Source organism: Gopherus evgoodei, chromosome 17, assembly GCF_007399415.2.
Source record: "Gopherus evgoodei ecotype Sinaloan lineage chromosome 17, rGopEvg1_v1.p, whole genome shotgun sequence".
Taxonomy (NCBI): domain Eukaryota; kingdom Metazoa; phylum Chordata; order Testudines; family Testudinidae; genus Gopherus; species Gopherus evgoodei.
This window is the reverse complement of record NC_044338.1, coordinates 3,371,425-3,391,965: the sequence shown is the minus strand read 5'-3', so window position 1 is coordinate 3,391,965 and position 20,541 is coordinate 3,371,425. Positions and strand designations below refer to the sequence as shown.

Genomic DNA, 20,541 nt, shown 5'->3' with positions numbered 1-20,541 from the left:
CGTTTCAAGGTCACGTGACCAGTGCAGCGCTGGCGGTTGGGCCCCAGCCCAGCAGCGATACGTCCCCTCCCAGCATGCCGTGCGGCCCTCACAGGGCGTCCTGTCCCAGCATGCCGTGCGGCCTGGCTGTAACCCGTCCCCTCCCAGCATGCCGTGCGGCCCCGGAGCGGTATGTCCCAGCATGCCGTGCGGCCCTCACTGTCCCAGCATGCCGTGCGGCCCGGCTGTAACCCGTCCCCTCCCAGCATGCCTTGCGGCCCTGCATTGACATGTCCTTTCCCAGCATGCCGTGCAGAAAGGTACGTCATCTCCCAGCATGTCGTGCGGCCCTGCAGTGACATGTCCTCTCCCAGCATGGCCTGAGGCACAGCAGAGGGGCACGTCCCCTCCCAGCGTGCGGGCAGCCCCCCCCCCCGAGGAGCCACGTCCCAGCACGCTGTGCGGCCCAGCTGAGAGGTATGTCCCACCCCAGCATGGCCTGCAGCTCTGCAGGCAGCCATGTCCTGACTCCCAGCATGCTCTGCGGCCACACAGGGGGGTACGTCCCATCACAGCATGCTGCGTGGCCCCCCAGAAGGGAGGCATGTCCCAGCATGCTCTGGAGAGAGGCACGGCCTATAGGGCTGCCAATCCTCCAGGATTGTCCTGGACTCTCCAGGAATTAAAGATTAATCTTTAAAGATTGTCATGTGATGGATCCTCCAGGCAGACATCCTACCAGATTGGCAACCCTAATATCCCAGCATACTGTGCGGCCCTGCAGAGAGGTATGTCCCAGCATACCCTAGTCCAAATTAAATTGAGCAGATGTTTCTGCCTGCCCCCTCATAAGCACATCAGGGTGAGCTCATGCAAGGCATAGAGGAGGGATGCACTTGCTGTGCTAAAAGAGAGAGTGCTTTGGGTGGATAGGATGTGTGAAAGCCCTTTGTAGACAATTCCCAGCTGTTAGTAATGATACTAAAGCAGTTATTGATAGCTGAGGCTGGAGAGTTTGTTCTGTGAAGCCCTAATTCTCCAGTCCCTCGCTCCTCGGTTTCAAGGGTGGAATCACTTGAGTAATTAGGCTGTCTCTGATAGTACTGCCACCAGTCTGGGTTTTGGCTTCTGTGGCTGCCATTTAGGGGTGCCAGGTGCCTGTTTTTTGACTGGAAAGCTAGTTGGAAAGGGGACCTGGCAATGTCCGGTCAAATGTACTGACTGGACGCTAAAAGTCCAGTTACCACTGTGACAGTTTGCCTCCCCCCCTGCTGAATGCCACCGGATGTGCTAGGATGCCAATGAGTCAGCCTGTTCTACCAGCCTGGGTCCCCTTTATCTGGCCTTGCTGAGCTAGGCTCACAAGCCTCTTCCAGCCAAGTACACAGGCAGGGCCATGCCCAGCTGCACAGAGACAGAGACCCACTCTGGAAAGATCCAGCCTTAGGAGCTTGCCCCAGCACTCTGATGCCCACTCCCTTTAAGAGGTACAAACCCAAAGGTTTATGAAATTTGCCCCCTCCCTCAATGTGGAGAAAGATATATACAACTTCGTGCCCTCCCGGTTAGAAATTACATAAACTGGGTTATATTATACACAAGAAATAAGTTTATTAACTACTAAAGGTGAATTTTAAGTGATAAAGAGGTAGCAAACAGAACAAAGCAGATTACCAAGCAAATAAAACAAAGCATGCAAACTAAGCTTGTTTACTAAAGAAATTGGTTACAAATAGTAATTCCTCACCTTAGATACTGTCTTAGGTAGATTCCTTCACAGGCCAGATATCTGTCCAGCCTGGGTCAAGCAGGTCTTCTCCTGTCAGTTCCAGTCCTTTTGTTTCCAGATGTTTTCAAATATCTCTTTGAGCGGGAAGGCAGAGGAGAAAGGAACTGAAGACCTTGATTGTTTTCCTCCCCCATCTTATATCGATTTCCATAAGGTGGGAAACCTTGTTTGATTCCCCCACTTCCCAGTGGAAAAGTTCAGCAGTCCAGCCTCACCTTGGAGCAGCTGAGACAGGTTGCCACTTGCGGGGAGCTGCCTGAGGTGAGTGCTGCCTGGATCTGACACTCCCTCCCACACCCTAGCCCCGAGACACCTCCCTCCCCCATTCCCCAACCTCCTGCCGGCCCCGCACCAATTGGATTATAAACCAGAATTTCAATGAAGGTCAGAAATGCCAGTTTATAGAACTTTCCAGTTGGTGAAGTGCTGGATAAAACAGCTTTTACTGTATAAGAAATGCTGATAAATAATCAGTGCTCTTCCCTTTGCCTCATCTAGGGGTTGAAATCAGCCTTCATCCAAATAAACTGGCTCTAGTTACTGTATCTGTGGTGACTCTATTGATTTCCCAACTTCTCCCTGCCCTCTGCTGTTTTGATTACAAGGTTCAGTTGAGTGTGGAGGAAGATGGAGGCCACTTTGCCTGCAGTAGCAGAGGAGCTTTTGAAAGAGATAAAAAAGGCTTTCCAGGAGACCTCGCATGGTATGTGGAGAAAAGCACAGTCATACTGGGATGTTTGTGGTGCAGTCATAGCCTGGATAAGACGCCGAAAAGCTTTGAGATCCCATGTGAAAAAAAACACTCCTGTCCCATGGTATCACAGTCTGTCTGTAAAGAGACATGGCTACCCATGGTGGTTTATAAATACCAGTAATGTCATAGCTTTCTGGGGGTCAGGCATTCAGCGTAACCTTGCTCAGATCTTCTGAGGCCCTATATGTGGCCTTCAAAGAACATAAGGGGGCTTGAGCTTCAGAAAATGCTGAGCTCTTGCCGTTTGAAAATGGGGCTCTTTTAAAGGGACCCAAATGGGATGCCCCAAAATTGGGGCACCCAAAATCCATAGTCATAGTTACTCTTAAGCTTCTCATTTCAGCAGCATTGTACAGCCAGTATTGTGAAGCTTTTTTGTTCTATACCTTCCAGACTTGACTGCATGTGGGTTGCCCGTATTTCCAGCTTCACCTCTGATGGGCCAACTTTCTGAGGCTCTGAGAGGTTGAAATCCTTATTTATGGCTGCACAGTTAGCTTCGGTGTCAAAGTTACTTGTGGTGACAGTGCTGGAGATAGGACTCTTGAATGGGGATGCTAATTTGCATATCATTACCCAGAATTCATATTCATGGCTATTGCTACAGTACCTCTGTGTGCTCACAGTCTTACTAACTTCAAAGCCAGTAACAGGACAGAACCTATACAGAAATGTTATAATTGTCCCAGTTAACCAGCAGAGGGGGCTGTATTACTGATCGTGATGGGCTTCTTGTTCGGAGGGCTGCAGCCCAAGCCAACAGTTAGGTCCTGGCCAGTTAGAGCAGCTAGTATGGAACAATTGCTATTCTCTGCACGCTGCGTTACTGAGCTATTTCTGTAACCCACGCTGAAAGAGTCCTGTTGTGTGTGTTTAGGTGACAAATAGGCCAAGTGTCACCTGCAGAAATGGAGTATCTGTTTAAAGAATGTGTTCTGCCTGAGCCAGAACCAAAGGAAACGGAAGTACGGGGAAGCCCATTTGACTGTCCCATTTAAAGGAATGGCACTGGATGGCTAGTTAGCGTCGAAACAGCCCCAGTGACTGAACTGTTTTTCCTGGAGCTCGGTGTAGGTGCATTATGGGTATTGTCAGTAATGTGAAACCAACAAAAAAAAAAATCAAAAAGGGCTTTTTAATGTAAATATCCCCTTGGAATGCTGGTAACATTGTACTGGGACCTGAGGACCAGAAAATGGAACCAACCAGTCTAGTTTCATTATCCAAATTGAGAAAGGTTGGAAAAGTCAGCTAACAGCAGCCATGGAGAATACATTAGACTGTTAGAATATTTACACTTGTAATGATCTGAAGTCCCAATCCCTCAGTGACATCCATGTGGTAGACTCCCACACCCACCCTGAATCCCATTGGAGGTAACTGAAGGATCAGATTGCAGGATCGGGGCTAAACTGTTAAGTAAAACAGGTTGAGAATTTTTTTAAATGTAATTACTCACTTTAAGAAGTGCTCCTGTTTAAAAAGAGACATCTTTCTATGCTCAAAATCAAAACCTAAAAACATCGGAGATTCCCGAGACTGGTGGAAAAGGAAAAGCATTGTTAAAAGACTAGAATTTATATGCTACAAATTTATCAAGTGACAGTTTGATTCAAAAGTAAAATTGCAAGGGAATCAGCCTGTTAATGTGAAGTGCAAGTTGTTAAAACCTTCAGGCCTTTCTTACAATTTTTAGATATCGGATATTAGAAAAGTACATGTATTTGTGGCTCCATATTACTCTTTAAAATTCATCACTGCAGCTCTGAATCATTTTTTTAAATGTCTGCAGTTAATGTAGGTCCTACATATAAGAAGTCTTATTGAACATGCACAGATTTGTTTATATGTGTGATCTACATAAGGTGTGGCAATTGGTTGTTAGGTTGATTTAAAAAGAAATGTTTCAAAGGCATTGGGAGACTCTTGTGACTATATTAACTGGGGAGAGCCCAGCATACTTTGACTGGCTTCTGCTCAGGGGTGCATATCTGGGCTGAGATCTGATGCTGGATAGGGGCCAGGACTGGAATACTGGGGAATATTGCAGATCAAGATTAACGGACACCTGCAGAACTGTGTGTGAGGAACCTGGGACTGAAATAACAAAGGGTGCTTCTGCTGAAACGAAAAGACATCTCACTGTTCAAGTCTGGTGCCGCTTGCATAGCAGCTGGAACCTAGGAACTTGACTGTTGGCCCCACCATCTCATGAGGTTCTGTGGATGACTCGTCTGAAACCATTCCAGCCCAGCATCCCCTATTGGTGATCCCAGGAGTCAGCAGATTTCACACCCCACAAACAGAGTCCCCCCCCAATGCATTGTCCATGTGTTTTTAATCTGAGCAAGTAGGGGCTACCTGTTGTGCTTTAAGAGGTAGGAGGGTCATTCTTCACTATCAGTATCTGCCTGCGATTCTGATGCCATCACCACTGGGGTCATGTATTGTGAATTCTCTCCCCTAACAAACCACTGCTCTGCTTCCTGTGTCTCTCTGTGGTTAGAGAGGTTGAATTGGTCACTGTAGGGGACAACCCTGCATGACCTAGGGGATGGACAAAGTGGAGCCCACAGGGCCTCTTTCTGTCTCTGATTTCAGAGGATCTTTTGCAAAATGTTTAGCCAAAATGAAATGTCTTTGTCTTTTTGTTGCAGTTCCTGATGCTCTCCTGCTGGCGTAAGTACTCTCTGCTCCGCTCCTCATCCCTTCCTAGAGGACACTGTCAAGTACTTTATAGTTTGCTTTTTTCCTTCTGCAGCCTTATGTCGTTTTCTGTTTGACCAGCAGGCGTTTCTCGTGAAATGTAGCTACATTTTTAGCAGGTGGTGGGATTGACTGTACAAGCCGCCTATTTGGGGGGTTTCCCTGGGGCTGCTTGGATTCCCCAATGTCTCCCAGCCATAGTCTGAGCTCGTGTTGTGAGGTGTTCTAAGCAAGGGTGAATTGGACCTCCAGGGACCTGGGAGGTCTCTCCAGAGTCTTAAGGCCAGATTCAGACCAGGTGTAAGATGTGACTTCAGTGAAACCCAAACTTTCTTTCCAAATCACCCTTCCACAGCTTCACTTCTCCTGATGCCTGGATGCTGTTGTGAGCACATCAGCGTCTTCGGGTTGCCCTCTCTGTCCGAGCCAGAGGGACACGTGTTGTAAAAGAGGGAGAGAGAGAGGAACCTATAAAGGTATCCACGCAAAATAACCAGCACCTGGAAGGTCATGCTGAGAGTCTCATTACTGCCAGCATGCCTATGGAAAAGGGAGGCCGGGGCTGGCTGTGATCTGAGCCTGGGAATGTGCCAGCAATGCCCACAGCCAAGGGACTGAGTGGCACACAGCCTGCACCCCTCATTGATCCATGGCAGTGCTGGTGCAGAAGCAGTTTTAGAGTCACACTGTCATGCTGCATTCTGACTTGATTATGGTTTCAGACAGACCAGAATCTTTCAGGCCTCATTTGGCTTTGAAAATGAGTTTTGCAGTGTGTCACTAGTAAGTGGAATGGGGTGAAATGTCTTTGATGAATAGTAAATTTGGTGAAAATGCGTTGGGGGGGCGGGGATAGAAACTATTTGCAAGTTGGGATTAAATTTTGTGAATAGTCTTAGCTGAAAAACAATGGAGAAAATTTTAAAATGTCAAAATGGTCTGTTTTGACTTTTCGTTTTGAAGGGACACCTCGTTTGGAAATTTAGCTAATTAAAAAGGGGTGAAAAACATTAAAAAAATGACACAATGAAAAAACAAAAAAAATGGAAGGTAAATGAAACACTTTGTTCAACCTAAATTTTTTTGGCATTTTTGTTTCGGCAAGAAAAAACAACAGAAATCAGTTTTGGTTTGAACTGAACCAAATTGAGGGGGGGCTTGACCCCCAAACTTAAAAATCAATTATTCGCTCAGCTCCTCTGGTGAGAGTCTCACTACTCTTCTGTAGGTTGAGAGAATCATTCATTTTTACTCCACAACTCCCTGTCCTCCATGGACCATAAGTGGGCTTGGAAAGGTTAGATGTTAATTGATAGATGTCAGAACGGTGGATTTCTTTCTCAATTTAAAAGCGAAGAGGAAGGAAAAGAATCTCATTGTAAACTGAGTAAAGTTATTTTAGTGGAATCCCACTGATAACTTAATAACTGTTGATTATTAACTACTGTCCCCCGCCCCTGCTCAGTTGCCACTCTGGCTCAGGAGTATTTGTTCTGAATCTCGCCTCCTGCAGGCACAGCATTTCAACTTGGCCACTTAGCTATTTCCTGCTAGTATAAAGATGTACATTGATAAAACTATATTTAGGGAAAAATCTCTAAAATCTCTGCAACAGCCATTGAAATTCATTCAATTCAGCCCGTCCCAACCGTAAGCCCAATCTAATCATTAAGGAATGTGTCATGCTGGGAATCCTTCCCCACCCTCCCACTCTTTCCTTTGATGAAATCACTCCCTGTTTGCTTTGAATTTTTGCCTCTCCTCCCAGAGTAGGTCTGGCTGTTCGGCATGTAATCAGTGCCGGAGACTTGAGCCAGTTGTGCTGCTTAGAACATAGAGCTCTGTCTTGAGTGCTTTGTGTCTTGACAGGGATAAAGCACATTCTTCCCAGAATAAGAGGCTTTTCTGCTTCCTTCTGTTCTTGTTTTTAACCATCTCTTCCTTCACACATCTCCTTGTTTATTGTTTACCTTTGTGACTGATCCAGACTGCACGGGTTTTTCTCTGTGGATAAAGGGTCTATAAAGCTTATCTTTATTACCTCTGAACTCTTTGGAACGCACTCAAACCAGCAGGATGTACAGATCCAAAATAACTCTTAAGCCTCTGAGCTGTTTGGACAATAGGGCTCAGGTATTATAGCCCTACGTGATGTCTAACACATGCAGATAAAAGCCTTTCTGTAGGGGTGCTGAATGTAACCGCCTCAGAAGGAATACAGAAACTCTAGTCTCCTGCTGGAAGTCACGCGCGTCCGCCCTGCTGACAAATGTGCATCATCACAATGGGATAGCAGGAGGGATTCTCTAGTCATTTCCAGCCCTTGGAATATGAGCAGGAAGCATCCGGATAGGGGACGAATCACGTGCTAGACTGTCACCGCACATGCACTTAGCCATATACAGGGGAGAGAGTGAAGTGTTTCTCCCTGGCCTTCAGCTTTGTACTTTCCCAGCTTGCTTTGGGGCAAAGCAGAGCACTGACTTACACCTCAGTTATTGAGACTCAACCTATGACACAACCATTGTAAAGTAATCCGATGTCATGCTTCAGGGCATGAGCTAATTTCTCCTGGGGTCAGGAAGGTGTCCCCTCGCCCCAGCCTCTGTTGCACAACAGACTAGTTCATTTCCTCCTTAGTATGAGGCATCAAGTGTTGGTCACAGCTGGAGGCAGGATTCCAGACTGACTGGACCAATGAGCCCACCTGGGACAGGGACCCCTGTGCATACTTAGGCTGCTCTGTGTGCCAGAAGCACCAGTTCCTTTTCCCCATGCCCACACACTTGGTTTTTCTAATGCTGTTCCTCACTGATAACCGGTCTAACAGCGCGATGGCTCTCTGCTGTCTGCCAGAGTGGCGTGGCGTGCAGCCGGCGGGCGTGTAGCTCTTCCACTTGACAACTTCAGCTGCTGGGGGAGTTGGAGCCTGGCTCCTCTTTCAGGGCCCTACAGTAGGCTTTTCTTTCCAGCTCTCCTGCTGCGACTGCCAGGAGTGCAGCCCCCCTGCGAGGAAGTCTCATGCAGACAGGGCAGCTGCTGGTGTTTTTTTACTATGGTGTTATCTAGACCCGCTCGGAGTAGGGGTAGATGTCACAGTGGTTTAATGCTAGTGCCTTGGCTGCACTGTGGCTTCCACTCTTTCAACTGTCAAAGGCTGCCCTGGTGATAGCAATGCTGAGAGCCTCCTATAGACACCCCTGTGGATGAAGGAAGCCTGGGTCCCCTTCCCTCATGCCCCACTTGTGATAATCAGTGGACCTTAAAAGGACACTATCAAGTTAAAAATCCCCTGTTAAAGCCAGACCCTTACCTGTGTGGCTGATAATACCTTGTGTCCGCAGAGTTCAAAGACCAGGCCTGAAATCGAGGCCCCTTTTTTCATTTTAGTTGGAGACACTGACCCACTCTCTGGGCCTCTTGCACTTGGCCAGAGCTGCTGGGTTGTGGGTCACAACACTGGAGAAAGAACGTGTCCTCCCCAGATAGAACCTGTTATTTGTCAGCTTTAAAGAAGAAAAACTTCAAAAACAATTTATTAAATCTTATTGGGGGCGTTGAAAAATCTTGGGGGATGATTTGTGATAGGGATGGAAAGCGGGGCAGTGTCTCTCTCATGTTCTTTTCTTCCATCCTAGACATGAGAATATGAAAACCTTATGGATCCTCTCAGTGGGTGGGATCTGTCCCTCCAGAGACAGCCCCGCATGCCAGCAGCCAGGTTGTCTCCTGGAGTTGGGGCTGGGATTGGCAGTCCCGTGGGAGAACCTGAAGAAAGGAGAGAGAATGACCAGTGGGCTTCGCTGCTCCTAATCAGATTTTATTTGGGGGCGTTGAGCACATCACACTTAGGCGGTGCTGGGATTTTTGCCGAACACCTTTAGTGATGTGCTGGGGATCCCTGGCCACACGCACCGTGGGCTCTGCTTGGTTCAATGACCTTTAAGAGAGAAATCTTGCTCCCATCAGAGCCAATGACAAGACTCCAATTGATTTCAAGAGGAGCAGGAGTGGCCCCTACATTTGCAGCACAGCCTAACCCAGGAACCTCTTCTCTTCTAGGCTGAAATTTGTATTTGGCTCATCTGCTGTGGCAGCCTTGGATTTGGTTGATCAACACTCAGTCACGCGAATCGTGTCTCCTAGTGGAAGGGCCGTGTATCAGGTACAGACCAGGCTTTCTCCCGGCTCATTTGCAAGTTCTCTAGTCTCTTTTGGTTGCTGTCTGCCCATGTGGCCCTGTGCCACGTAGAGTAAGGAAATGCACTTACTGCTTCGGAACCTCCTTAGGTAGAGAGGGATGTGACATGGAAACATACCGCATCTTAGACTGGGACAGGAGAGCCATAGTGCCAAGTGGTAGTGTAACCCCTGCAGCAAAGAACGTTGCCACTCGGCGCATTACACCTCTCCAAGAAGCATCTAGCTACTCCAAGAGACAAGACCATTTGTCTGGTCTGAGCTAGCAGCTCCCTGTGCTATATGAATACCAGTGTTAGGAGGATGTTTTCCAGGGATCACTGATTTCAGTTTAGTATTTTCAACATATCCATCAAAGTTCTGTATCACTTCTGTCCCTTGGGAACCCGTGGACAGGGCCCCGTCTCTACAGAATAAGCTTTCATCTCTTTTTTTACCCATCACGATATATTCCCTGAGTGTCCTGAACTCTGTGTCTAGCAGCGTGTGCTACCAACAGGAGGGTCGCTCCTTGCCCAGCCGGGGGCCATGGACTAGTGACTTCGCCGCCAGCAGAGGGAATCTGCTGCATCTGGAGGCTGTTTAGGGAACAGGTGTGAACTGAATCAGGGGGCGCAGTCCAGCTCACAGTGGTCAAGTCGCCATATCACAAAACCCACCAAAATAATTGGCATCCTTGGCAGAGAAGCGAAGGTCTGAATGGGTCACAGCGATCCAAGTGCCCTTGCCCATGGAGTGGGGTCCTCCAGGGCCAGGGTTGAGACCTGTTAGCAAAAGGGGCTGATGTGTGGAGGCTTCCCACGCTGAGCCTATTGTAGGATAAACAGGGCTGCCATCCCCTTCGGTGCCAGTGCAGTACCTTGCACCAGGCTCAGTGCACCTCTGAAGAACGACAGACTCTGCCCTTGGTGTTGGAACAGCCCTGAGCGGCATCCCCAGCCACCCTCCCTGCAGCTGCAAACGGGCTGGAATGCGCTGTCACTGCAGACCCTTCTGTTTAAGCGGGGATAAGAGGAGGGTGTGGTGCCAGTTGCTCCCTGTGCCTTGGGTAAGGGTGATCATTATCACATGTTCAGGGGCTGTGCTGTTCAAGTCACGGGAGGAGCTTTCATTGCTCTTGGGGACTCCAGAGAGCGGGTGGGACCCACCTGTAAGACCCGATGCCTAAACCCAGAGGCCTAAGAGCATGGCCTGTGGGCTGGGTTGAGGGGCTGCGGTTGCTTGTTGGTGTTTCACAAGGACTGAGTGCTGCTTCCAGAGCCTTGAGGCAGCAGCTGTCTCTGGGCTCCAGTGATTCTTTGGGAAGACGCCTCCTTTATTAATTGGAGGCCTTGAGCCTTTTCCGTCCTTGTTGCTGCTCTTGTTAAATACCCAGCCCGGGAGCTCCCAGGCTCTGTGCTGTGTGTTTTTTAGGGCTAAGATGGAGCATTGCATGCTGGGATGTGATGTCTTAATCAGCTGCGCCTACATATGAAGGCTGAGGAGAGCAGCAATTTGCGCCATTTTGTCCCAGCTCCGTGCAGCCTTTGAAGTGAACCCACATTAAGCAGAGGCAGTGCGGTGTGGGGACCCCAGCTCCGCCTTTGTGCTTCTCTGTCCATGCAGGGTCAGTGCATCCTCAGCTCACCTTGCAGCAGCTCCTCGTGGCCAGCGGGGCTCGACATTTTGCATGCTGTAGCTCTCCGAGCCCCTGGGTTTCCATTCCTTAGCGGTAACTGGACAGCGCAGTGAGCATGCGTGCTCTGTATGTGCTGTTAATGCCTTGTGTGCAGCGTGGCCAGCTGTCTGACTGCTGCCCTCCCCTCTCCTGGCAGCAGTGCAGAGCTCTTCCCCCGCCTTGGCCGCCAGTGCTGTCGCTGTGAGGAAAGGCTGCATTGGAGGAGATCCTCCACCCAAGAAGCTCTGCTCCCTAGCTCAGTGACATGGGACATTTCTTTGTGCTATGGCCAGTGCTGAAGACCCGGCAGAGAGCAGGGTCCCCCTGTGCCGGGCACTGCACAAGGAGAGCGAGCGAGTCCCTGCCCCAAAGAGCTCCCAGCCTTGATCGTCAGTGACCGGGCCCTACAAAGGGGCAGCTTCACCCTTCTGGGTGCTTTGGGGTGTTTGCCTGGCCAGCTGCCTACCCAGCTAGCGCACATGCTCTCTCATGTGTTTGCCCCTCTGAGGGCCAGATCCTGCTCCCATCGAGTGGAGTAAAATCCCACTGACTTCAGGGCAGGTTGGACCAGGCGCTTTGCTATGTGATTGCATTTGACAATCCCCAGTGGGACCAACCGATAGTTACAGTTTTCCCTTACGGATTATCATTCACTAACAGAGGCCGATTAATGGATTTTCACTCACAAGAAGCGACTTCAGAGCTGCTCCCCTCCCTGCTTCAGGAGGCAGAATCAGAATTGGAGGTTGGTTCCTGTAGGGGAAAAGAGCAGCAAGTCTTGGCCAGTGAGCAGAGGGTTAGACAGACACGCCAGGTTGCCAACCCACAGGCACTGATAAGTGAAAAGCCCCACCCCTGCTCCACTCACCCAGCGCCCAGCAGTGGTCTGGTCTTCCCAGCGGTATCAGAGAGGAGGATGGGAGTGGGATGGCAAAATGGAGTGAGGACGTTTTCCCAGCCAATCAATAGCCTGGGGGCCAGGCATGCATTTCTCAGCCGCTTTCCTTTTCTGGGGTGCGGGATTGCTGCTGCTGTAAGGCCTCTGGAGAGCTGTTCTCTTGGAGTGCGTGAAGCTCCATTGCCGTGCTCCTTGCAGCTGTATCCGCCGTTCCGGAGGTGCTGAGGCAAGGGGCAGAGCACCCCAAGGACTGTGATGGGAGCCGAGACGAGAATGCCACATCCCTGAGGTGGTGAGTGGCACGTGGAGTAGCTCTGGATGGGTGCATTGTCTCACAGCACATTACCCTCTCATGGGCAGGATCCATTGACGGCCAGGGCCAGCTATAGGCCAATTCCGCCAATTCCCCCGAATCGGGCCCCGCGGCTAAGAGGGCCCCACACCCAGTAAGAATCTCCTCCCTGGCTAAAGGCACCTTTTTAATTTTTACTCACCTGGCAGCGCTCTGGGTTTTTGGCGGCACTTTGGCGGTGGGTCCTTCGCTTGCTCTGGATCTTTGGTGGCAGGTCTTTCAGTGCCACCGAACACACCTGGATTGAGTGAAGGACCTGCCGCTGAAGTGCTGCCCAAGACTCGGAGCACCGCCCGGTGAGTACAAGCCCCATGTGGTTTTTTACATTTTTTTTTTAATAGTCATCCCTGCCGGGGCCCCGTCGAAACTGTTCGAATTGGGCCCCGCACTTCCTAAAGCCGGCCCTGTGGACAGCTCAGTGCTGATGTAACCAGCTGAGGAGAGCCGTGTCAGTAGGCCAGACTTCATGTGTGCGCTTACTGCCGGCAGAGGAGAGGGTCCACTGGGAGCGAGGGGAAAGTCCTCAGCAGGGCTAGATAATGCATAGATCCATCTATCAGACAAACAAGTCTTGGACTTGCCCTCAGGAATGGTGCCCCTGCAGCCGAGGGCTCAGACGCAAATGGGAAGGGGTGCCAGTGCTAATGGATTTTCCCCAGTGCTGCCTGTGGTCCATCATCCTGGATACTGCTTCAGAAACAGCCTCCTCCCAGACACGCCTGATATGGCTCCCTGCAGCGTAGGTCACTTTCCCTTCCAGCTACCGAGATGGGCCAGAAACTGGCCTCAGCTTAATTTCCCCATTCAGGTGAAAGCAGCCCTTTGCCCCTCCTGCTTAATACGGCAGTGCAGGGATCGCTGGTTGGAAGCTCCAGGCCTGATGTTACAACTTCCCTCTGGCCCCTCTAGTCTTCATCTGAAGGGCTCTCCTAGTGCTCACCTGACCTGCAGCCTGTGGGCTAAACCCAGCTCCCTGGAGCTCTGGAGTGGGGATGCCTCAAACCCGCTGGTGACCTCAACAAGCAGTGTCTCATCATTGGTCAGCGGAGACACAAGCACCAGCCAGCAGCAGAGCTACAAGCCTTTATTTGGGGGGGTTAAAAATATGCAAATGTAGATGCGAGCTTTGGGATCCTGGCAATTGTCAATGTTGCGAAGTCTGGGCACTGGTTAGCCACACCCAGCGTGACCAGTGACGGGTACTCAGCAGGCCATGGAAGTGAAGCCAGCCAGCGGGAAGGGGGTGAGATGGCAAATATTTTTCTCCTCAGGGTCAAGCTCAGACTTGGCATCTGAAGCCTGTTCCATCCCTCCTGCCTAACTTCCTCTTGCTCCTGTCAGCTGCTGGCCTGGCCTGATCTGTTTGTTTAGTGTTGACCGTTCACATCCTGCATCTTTATTAGATTATTTGTTTAAAATATGTTTTCATTTTAATTTCCTAGAACTCTGTGGCAGCCTGCCCTGCTGTCTGTAAACAGTTTAAAATGCTCATGTGGAAATGTCTGCTCAGCTCCTGGGCCTAGCCATATGGTGCTGTTTAATCAGATGCTGGTTGCAGGGAGATGGGAGATGATGGAGGAACCTGGTATTTGCTGGAGTGGAACACGACTCACCTGACGCTTCCCCAGATGCCTGTGCAGCCAGTTTTCCAGCACTGCGCTATCCCTGCCTCCTGTGCTGGTTTCCCCTGGACCTTGTCTTATCCATGCCACAGACATACACAGAAAGAGAGGAAGGTTTGAAAGATTAAAAACTAGCTCCTGGCTGCCTTGGTTCTTTGTGCTCAGGAGCCTTTTTCACTGTGGGACCCACAGCAGAGCCTGGCTGCATGTCTAGCGACTTCCACCTCTTCCCACTCACCGGCCATGCAAGCGAGATATGTGCTCCTTTCTCTGAGGTCAGGATCCAGCTCCCAGCCTTATTCGCTCCATTGGCTTGACTATGTCACAAGAACCCCCAAGTGGTTTCCTCTCGCAAGCTGCGTTTTGGTTGGGTTTGATCCGTCTTGAGTTCTTGCAGGAGGGGATGGACAAGCCCCTGGGAGTTTGCAAAGCGGCTCTTGTTTCCCCAAGACCGGAGAGAACAATGGGAGAAGACAGCGCAGTGTCTCAGGGGAGGGAAGCAGGGCAACCTCTAGTTCTGGCCCCTGCATTTCAGTGCTGTGTGGCCCATGGATTTGAGATACCACCTGAATCAGAGAGACGAGAAAGGCCTGTTCTTTCTGGGAGGGGCAGCCAGTGCCACGGAGGAAATGCGCAACCAGAGCAACGCTGGCAGCCTCTGAACTCGGCTGAGGGAAAGTCGCCAGTGAAATACTTAATCAAATGGGACAAAATAACAAGCCTATTGCAAGTGAAACAAACAGTGTGTGGAGTGAAGGGGAACCCAGGGCAGGCAAGGTGAATAACCAGTCTCTTATCAAAGCCCAGTCTCCTCCATAGTGTAAACACACCCCAGCTACCATTTCTGCTCCCCTCCAGGCCCAGGCCAGCTGGGATGCGATCCAAAAACCAGATTGGGGGACTGGGGGAGATCGATAAGAGATGAGTGCTCCCAAGTAAAATATTGAGCCAACCCCTGGCACAGTCGGTCGGTCGGCACATGGCTGGCAGGGAAAGTGGAGCTGCACTGCAGAGAAGTTCAGGAGAGCTGCTTTCGGGATGGCAAGCGGAGCCCTGGATTTGGAGGTGGGGTAGTGTGGTCGTTAGGAGTGCGGTGTCAGTGTGCAGAATTCGGACGGTCTCTGCTGCTTGCTGATTGTTAAACCAGGGGATACTGTCTCATGTGCCTGACTGGGACCCAGCCAAAGCTCGCTGCTCTGTGGGACTAGAGCCAAAGAGTGTTTGTGGGGTGGTTGGATCCAGTCAGGGCCCCTTCCGTAGGGCTCGTCTACACAGCAAAGCTTTCCAAGTTACACTGATATAAACCCTGTGTGGACACGCTTAGTCCAGGACAAGAGTGGGTTTTTTTGGTTTTATATAAATCCCTCAAAAGCAACATAAACCAGAGCTGGAAAAGGCCCGTGCTGGAAGAAGAGCATTCCCATGGAGATTACACCAGCATAACTCCAGCCTTTCACATTCACTCTGCAGCATGGATCACTCTAACCCTCTTACAGGAAGACAAGACTTTTAACATCAGTGGAGTTGTGCTGGGGGTCGGGCCCGTGTCTAGTAACTGGGCGGATTTAAAGGAGATCAGGATGGAGACAGGTGCAATTGGTTGTGATTTCTGTGAAGCCTGGACTACAATAATAGTCTAGTCTACCCACTCAGGAGCTCGGTAAGAGATTCCCACCCACCCAGGCCTTCAAAATAACCTTGTGCAGTTGGCTCCGGGGAAATCTAAGGGAGGGGATTCCCCCTTTCTGTGGATTCCCCAGGAAAAGCTGGGCCAGACCCAAGATACCAGAGGGGACCAACTATTGAACTTCCCTGGCGTTAAGGCCAGGCCAAGTCCCCTGCCCGCATCTGCAGGGCTGATGCTGCTTGGGCATAACGTGAGCTGCACATGCAGGCTACATTGGATTCAGATCTCGGCGAGTGGGGCACCGCTAGTGTAGCCAGATTTACACTGCTGTAACAGAGCGTAATCTCTCCCCGCCCTGTGCAGTGCCTGAGTAGAGGAGCAGAAGGCTTAGGGGAGAGCACCTGATGGGATTAACTCCTACAGGCTGTTTTCCTGCTTGCCAGAAGGAGGTTCTGGGATGGCTTTTTCAGGCTGTTCACATCAGTCCCAGCAGCAGCCAAGAGCGCATCTTGCCTGTCTGCTTCCCTGCACTGACAACATGCCCCTCTTCTGCCGAGTGGGGCATAATCCCCACTGGTGGCGTCTCCCCCACCCCAGTGAAGGGGCAGCACATGGGAAAGGAACACAGAGACTTCCCCCTGAAACGGTCCCAGCACAGAGACAGAGCAGCAAGGCCACTTCTCTGGAGACCTGACCTTTGTTTATTCATGAAAACTGAAATCCAACAACTGCAACTGCTTGTGGCAGCCAAGCGGCCAGACCCCCTCATGGCTTCCAGCCATTGCAGCTGGCTAGGAGAAGAGTCCCCAGCAAGGGCTCCCTTCTGGTTTATTTCCACCCCTTGTCCTTTGGGGCCCGGGGCTCAAAAACTCCCTTTGTCTGACATAAGATACAAGAGGTTTGTCCACCCCTTCTAGCCCTTGAGAACTTGCTGGATGGTCTGAAGATCTGGGGTAGCCTTGAGGGGTTTTACACTCCTCTCCATCTGCTGAGAGTTTGGAGCCTAGCTCCGGTTTGGTGTGAGAGGGGCCACGTGCTCAGCGGCAACTGTGTCTGTTCTCTTAAACAGTTGCATCCCTGGGCAGTAGAATCTCAGCTGGTGCAGAGGAGCGCTGCAGGCCCATCACTGCCCCGTTTTCAGCCCCTGTCCCCAGTGCACAGGATGTAAGTCAGGGAGCATTTGTGGATAAGTAGACAGGGTATTGGGACAAATCTGTGCTCTGGGGCTTGCTTGGAAGTGAGTTGGGGCAGTGGGGCCGGAGCACAGCCAGACCTTTGTCTATGGTTTTGTCGGACAGAGTTTTCAAGACAATCAGCCAGGTTTGCCCACTTCTCCTGGCTCCTTTGCCCCCTGAAGTATCAAATACCTCACAGTGCTGTTACCCGCTGGGCGAGCGGGCTTGACACTGGCCTCACTTCCTTTAAAACACTCCCACTCTGGGTTCAGCTCCCCCCGGGGGAGAGACGGCATGTACATGTCATGCTAATGTGGGCAGTGTGTCTGCCCAAATGTCACCCTGTGGTAGCACCGAAGGAGCTGAACCAGCAGCCCCTGCATAGAATAGGCCAGAGAGTGGCTGGGGGAATCTGGCTCCTGCAGTCGCGTGAGGTTCCAGAAGGAAAGTGCAGGCATGATGTGCTGGATTCCAGATGTCCCCTTTTAGGATGTACAGCTCCAAGCTCCCTGTCCCCAGGCAGTGTGCCTGGCAGCTAGGGGAGTAAGTTAGATGTGGTGAGTGGCAGGGAGTCAGGAGCGAAATGGCAGGCAGAGCCCTGTTTTTGAGGCCCACTCTGAATCTCTCTCTTCCAGGTCCTTGGGAGTTCAGGCAAACTGTACACCTGTTACGCCTCCTGCCACTTCTGCACATGCCCTGCATTTGCCTTCTCCGTGCTGCGGAAGAACAACAGTCTGATGGTAAGCTGCCTGCCTTGAACGAGGGGCGGGGGGGAGGGGGCTGTGCTGCTGACACGCTTCCCTGAGCTGGATTTCGTATACCTGGGTTGCGCAAGGGAGGAAATGTGTAAGTGTTGAAACGTTGGCGCAATCTGTGGCCACCATACCCTGAGCTGACAATGGGGAGTCATGTGTGAGCAGCCGGGCTCATGGGATAGTGTTGGTTTGCAATGAAGTGTTACTATTTATGACAGTAAAGATCAGTGGCCCCTGGACTCATCTGCAGGCTGTCTTGTTTCAGAGTAGCAGCCGTGTTAGTCTGTATCAGCAAAAAGAGCAGGAGTACTTGTGGTACCTTAGAGACTAACAAATTTATTGAGCATAAGCTTTCATGGGCTACAGCCCACGTCATCAGATGCATGGAGTGGAAAATACAGTAGGAAGCATATATATATATATATATATAAATACACACAGAGAACATGAAAAGATGGGGGCCTCGAGAGAGAGAGAGAGTGAGTGTGTGTGTGTGTGTGTGTTCGTCCTATTGTATTTTTCCACTCCTTGATCTGAGGAAGCACGAAAGCTTATGCCCAGATAAATTTGTTAGTCTCTAAGGTGCCACAAGGACTCCTCGTTCTTTTTGTTATAACCGAGTCTCTACTGGATACCAAAAGGGAGCCTCATCTGCACTGAAGGCCAGTACGCTTGCCTACAGGAGAGGGGAACAGTCAGTGTGGGGGCTGATGTGGTGACAAGGGTGCAGGGCACAGCAGTGCTTCATAATTCACCTTCCCGCAGAGAAGACCCTTCAGTCTGCTGTGTAATATCCTGAGAGCAGAGGGACTCTCGCATCAGGGAGCTGATATAGTCAGCAGGAGGCCTGTCATCTCCATCTCCTGCCCTCCAAATAGAGGGGCCAGGCCCATGGTGTGTTTATATGGGAACCATGTGGCTTTGAGTTGACAAGACTTGGGCAAGGGCCTGCAGGAGCTAAGCAAGGAAAGAAAGACCAGGGATGATCCTGGCTCTGGCAGGTGTGGGGCAGTAGGGCCAGCCATTAGTGAGCCTGGGTCTTTCCTGTCGTTGATTCACTGGAGGACACGGTGTGAGTTGGGCCCTGTGGTATCTTCTGCCTGCTGTGTGGGGCGCAGGGGCACACTGCACACAAGACACCCAGGAGACCTGATGCAGGTAGGAGCCCCAGGCTGCCTGTACCAAAACCTTGGGGTGAACATTGCTTTGATTACATAGTTGATTTGGGCCCGGCTACTGCCTGGGGTAGAATTCTTTACCCGCTCTCTAGCTTGTGCCTGTGTTCTCTTTGCTGGGATTGGAACATGTTGGGGTTGGGAGGAAGCCCTTTAAACCTAGCCTGGCCACGCCAAGCCTTAATGCCAGCCTGCCATTCATGGGTCACCTATGTTGCTAACTTGCTCACGCCTGTATCTTGCAGTGTAAGCACATCCTTGCCATGTACCTCAGCCAGGCCACAGGCGCATGCCAAGAGCTATCTGTCTCTGACCAGCAGCTGGCAAGCATCTTACTGGCAGAGGAAGAGGAGGAAGGACTTGGGACCATGTGCTAACACCATCTCTCCTGCAACGCCTCCCTGGCTCCTCCGAGGTACATCGACAAACATTACTAACATCCCTAAGCCAACCACGTGTTGATCAAGGCAGTTTTCCTCCCAAGCTAAATTTAGGCTGGAAATTATTTTGCAGCCCTGCACCGTTGTATTAGTTAGTTGTGTTGTAATAAATGTTATGAAGCCTCATAACATTAGGCTGAGATTTTGTGACTTCCACGCCCTTCATCTCACTTGCTGCTGTGCTTCCTGCAGGAGCATTAACTATTCCTGGGCCTTGAGGGTTTGGGACAGTGGGGTTGTGAACACAGAAACAGCAGCTTTTTTGTGATTTCTCGGCCCTTCCTAATGCTTCCCTAGTCCAGGGTTGATCTCTTATAGTAGCTTCTTTGCCTCAACACATCTTTTTGGGCTGACCTTTTCCTAGTGTACCAGCCTGGACCCATCCAGGGCACTCAGGGTAACCCAGCAGGGAGAAAAATGTAATTGCTACCACGTTAGGCAAATACCCGGTGGTCATTTCCAGGGGGGATGTAGATGCAGCCCTCAGGAGAAATTTATTGTATCAGATGTTTAGATGCTATGGGGCATAAAATCACAGAAAGGGCTGTAACTCCTAGAATCAGTCTGATTTTACCAAAATTGGCAGAAAGCGTCTAAATACAATTGATAATGCAAGTGTGTTTTCAAATAGTCCTGTGCTGGAAAGTTTGGGAAATATTTAACCCCTGGTGTCTATATTATGCTTTTTCCTGTACCTTTTTTGCCTTCAGTTAAAGCAGAAATCTATAGTCACATGACAGTATGAGCTTGTTTGTACCAGGTAATATCTCACAATATTTGCGTCATTTGTAGAATGGATTCATGTGAGAGAGATTTTTTCTGTCTGCTATTTTTATGAAGTTATGGAGATAATAAGACTCCTGTCCCTTAACATCAAAAATATGTTTTATAATTATCTGCTCAGCTGGAGACATTAAAGCTAAACAAGCACATACAATACAACTGTGACATTAGTGTCACTGAATATAGTGACAATACACTGTACACAACTCCTATAATTGTAAGGACTCTTAGCAAAAGGTCTTGTATGAATATATCATGTGAATACTCTAATGTAACAACTGTGAACTATTTGATAGCTAATGCAATGCCCCTTTGGGCCATTTTAACTGACAAAAGTCGTCACAGAAATTTGCAGGCTGTTGAGACATTTCTGCTGCCCCTCAGAACCTGTCTCTGTGTTCAGTGCTCCGTCGCTGCACTTGCTGCTGTCACAGCTGCGTGCGTCAAGCACACCAAATGTTCCCTGCAGCATTTGCATCTCCTTGTTGCACAGGCACTCACACAGCTACACTGCCCAAAGGTGAGCAGCGTGTTCCTGTACTACGCCGTTGGTGGAGACCTGGGCTAGGCTGTGGAGTTCCCTCAGGCTTGCCTCTTCAAGCCCTTCCACTTTAATTAAATATTAATTG

The 20,541-nt window shown here is 50.3% G+C and overlaps 1 protein-coding gene across 10 annotated transcripts; it reads left to right on the top strand.

The window, feature by feature from the left end:
* Positions 1-72: 72 nt before the first annotated feature.
* Positions 73-19,258, top strand: ZSWIM7 (zinc finger SWIM-type containing 7). 10 transcript variants are annotated; one of them, XM_030536692.1, is made up of 8 exons: positions 73-250; positions 321-456; positions 706-767; positions 1,923-2,029; positions 2,374-2,471; positions 9,291-9,393; positions 15,454-15,617; positions 17,395-17,482. In XM_030536692.1, the coding sequence occupies exons 1-7, from the start codon at positions 172-174 to the stop codon at positions 15,595-15,597; spliced, it is 729 nt and encodes a 242-aa protein (XP_030392552.1). In that variant the 5' UTR covers positions 73-171; the 3' UTR covers positions 15,598-15,617; positions 17,395-17,482. The 10 variants fall into 10 exon arrangements, with proteins under 10 accessions (XP_030392552.1, XP_030392553.1, XP_030392554.1 ...); XM_030536691.1 differs by lacking the exon at positions 15,454-15,617 and adding an exon at positions 18,935-19,258 and having other exon boundaries at positions 157-250; positions 17,395-17,499; XM_030536693.1 differs by lacking the exons at positions 15,454-15,617; positions 17,395-17,482 and adding an exon at positions 13,778-13,887 and having other exon boundaries at positions 76-250.
* The last annotated feature ends 1,283 nt before the right edge of the window (positions 19,259-20,541 follow it).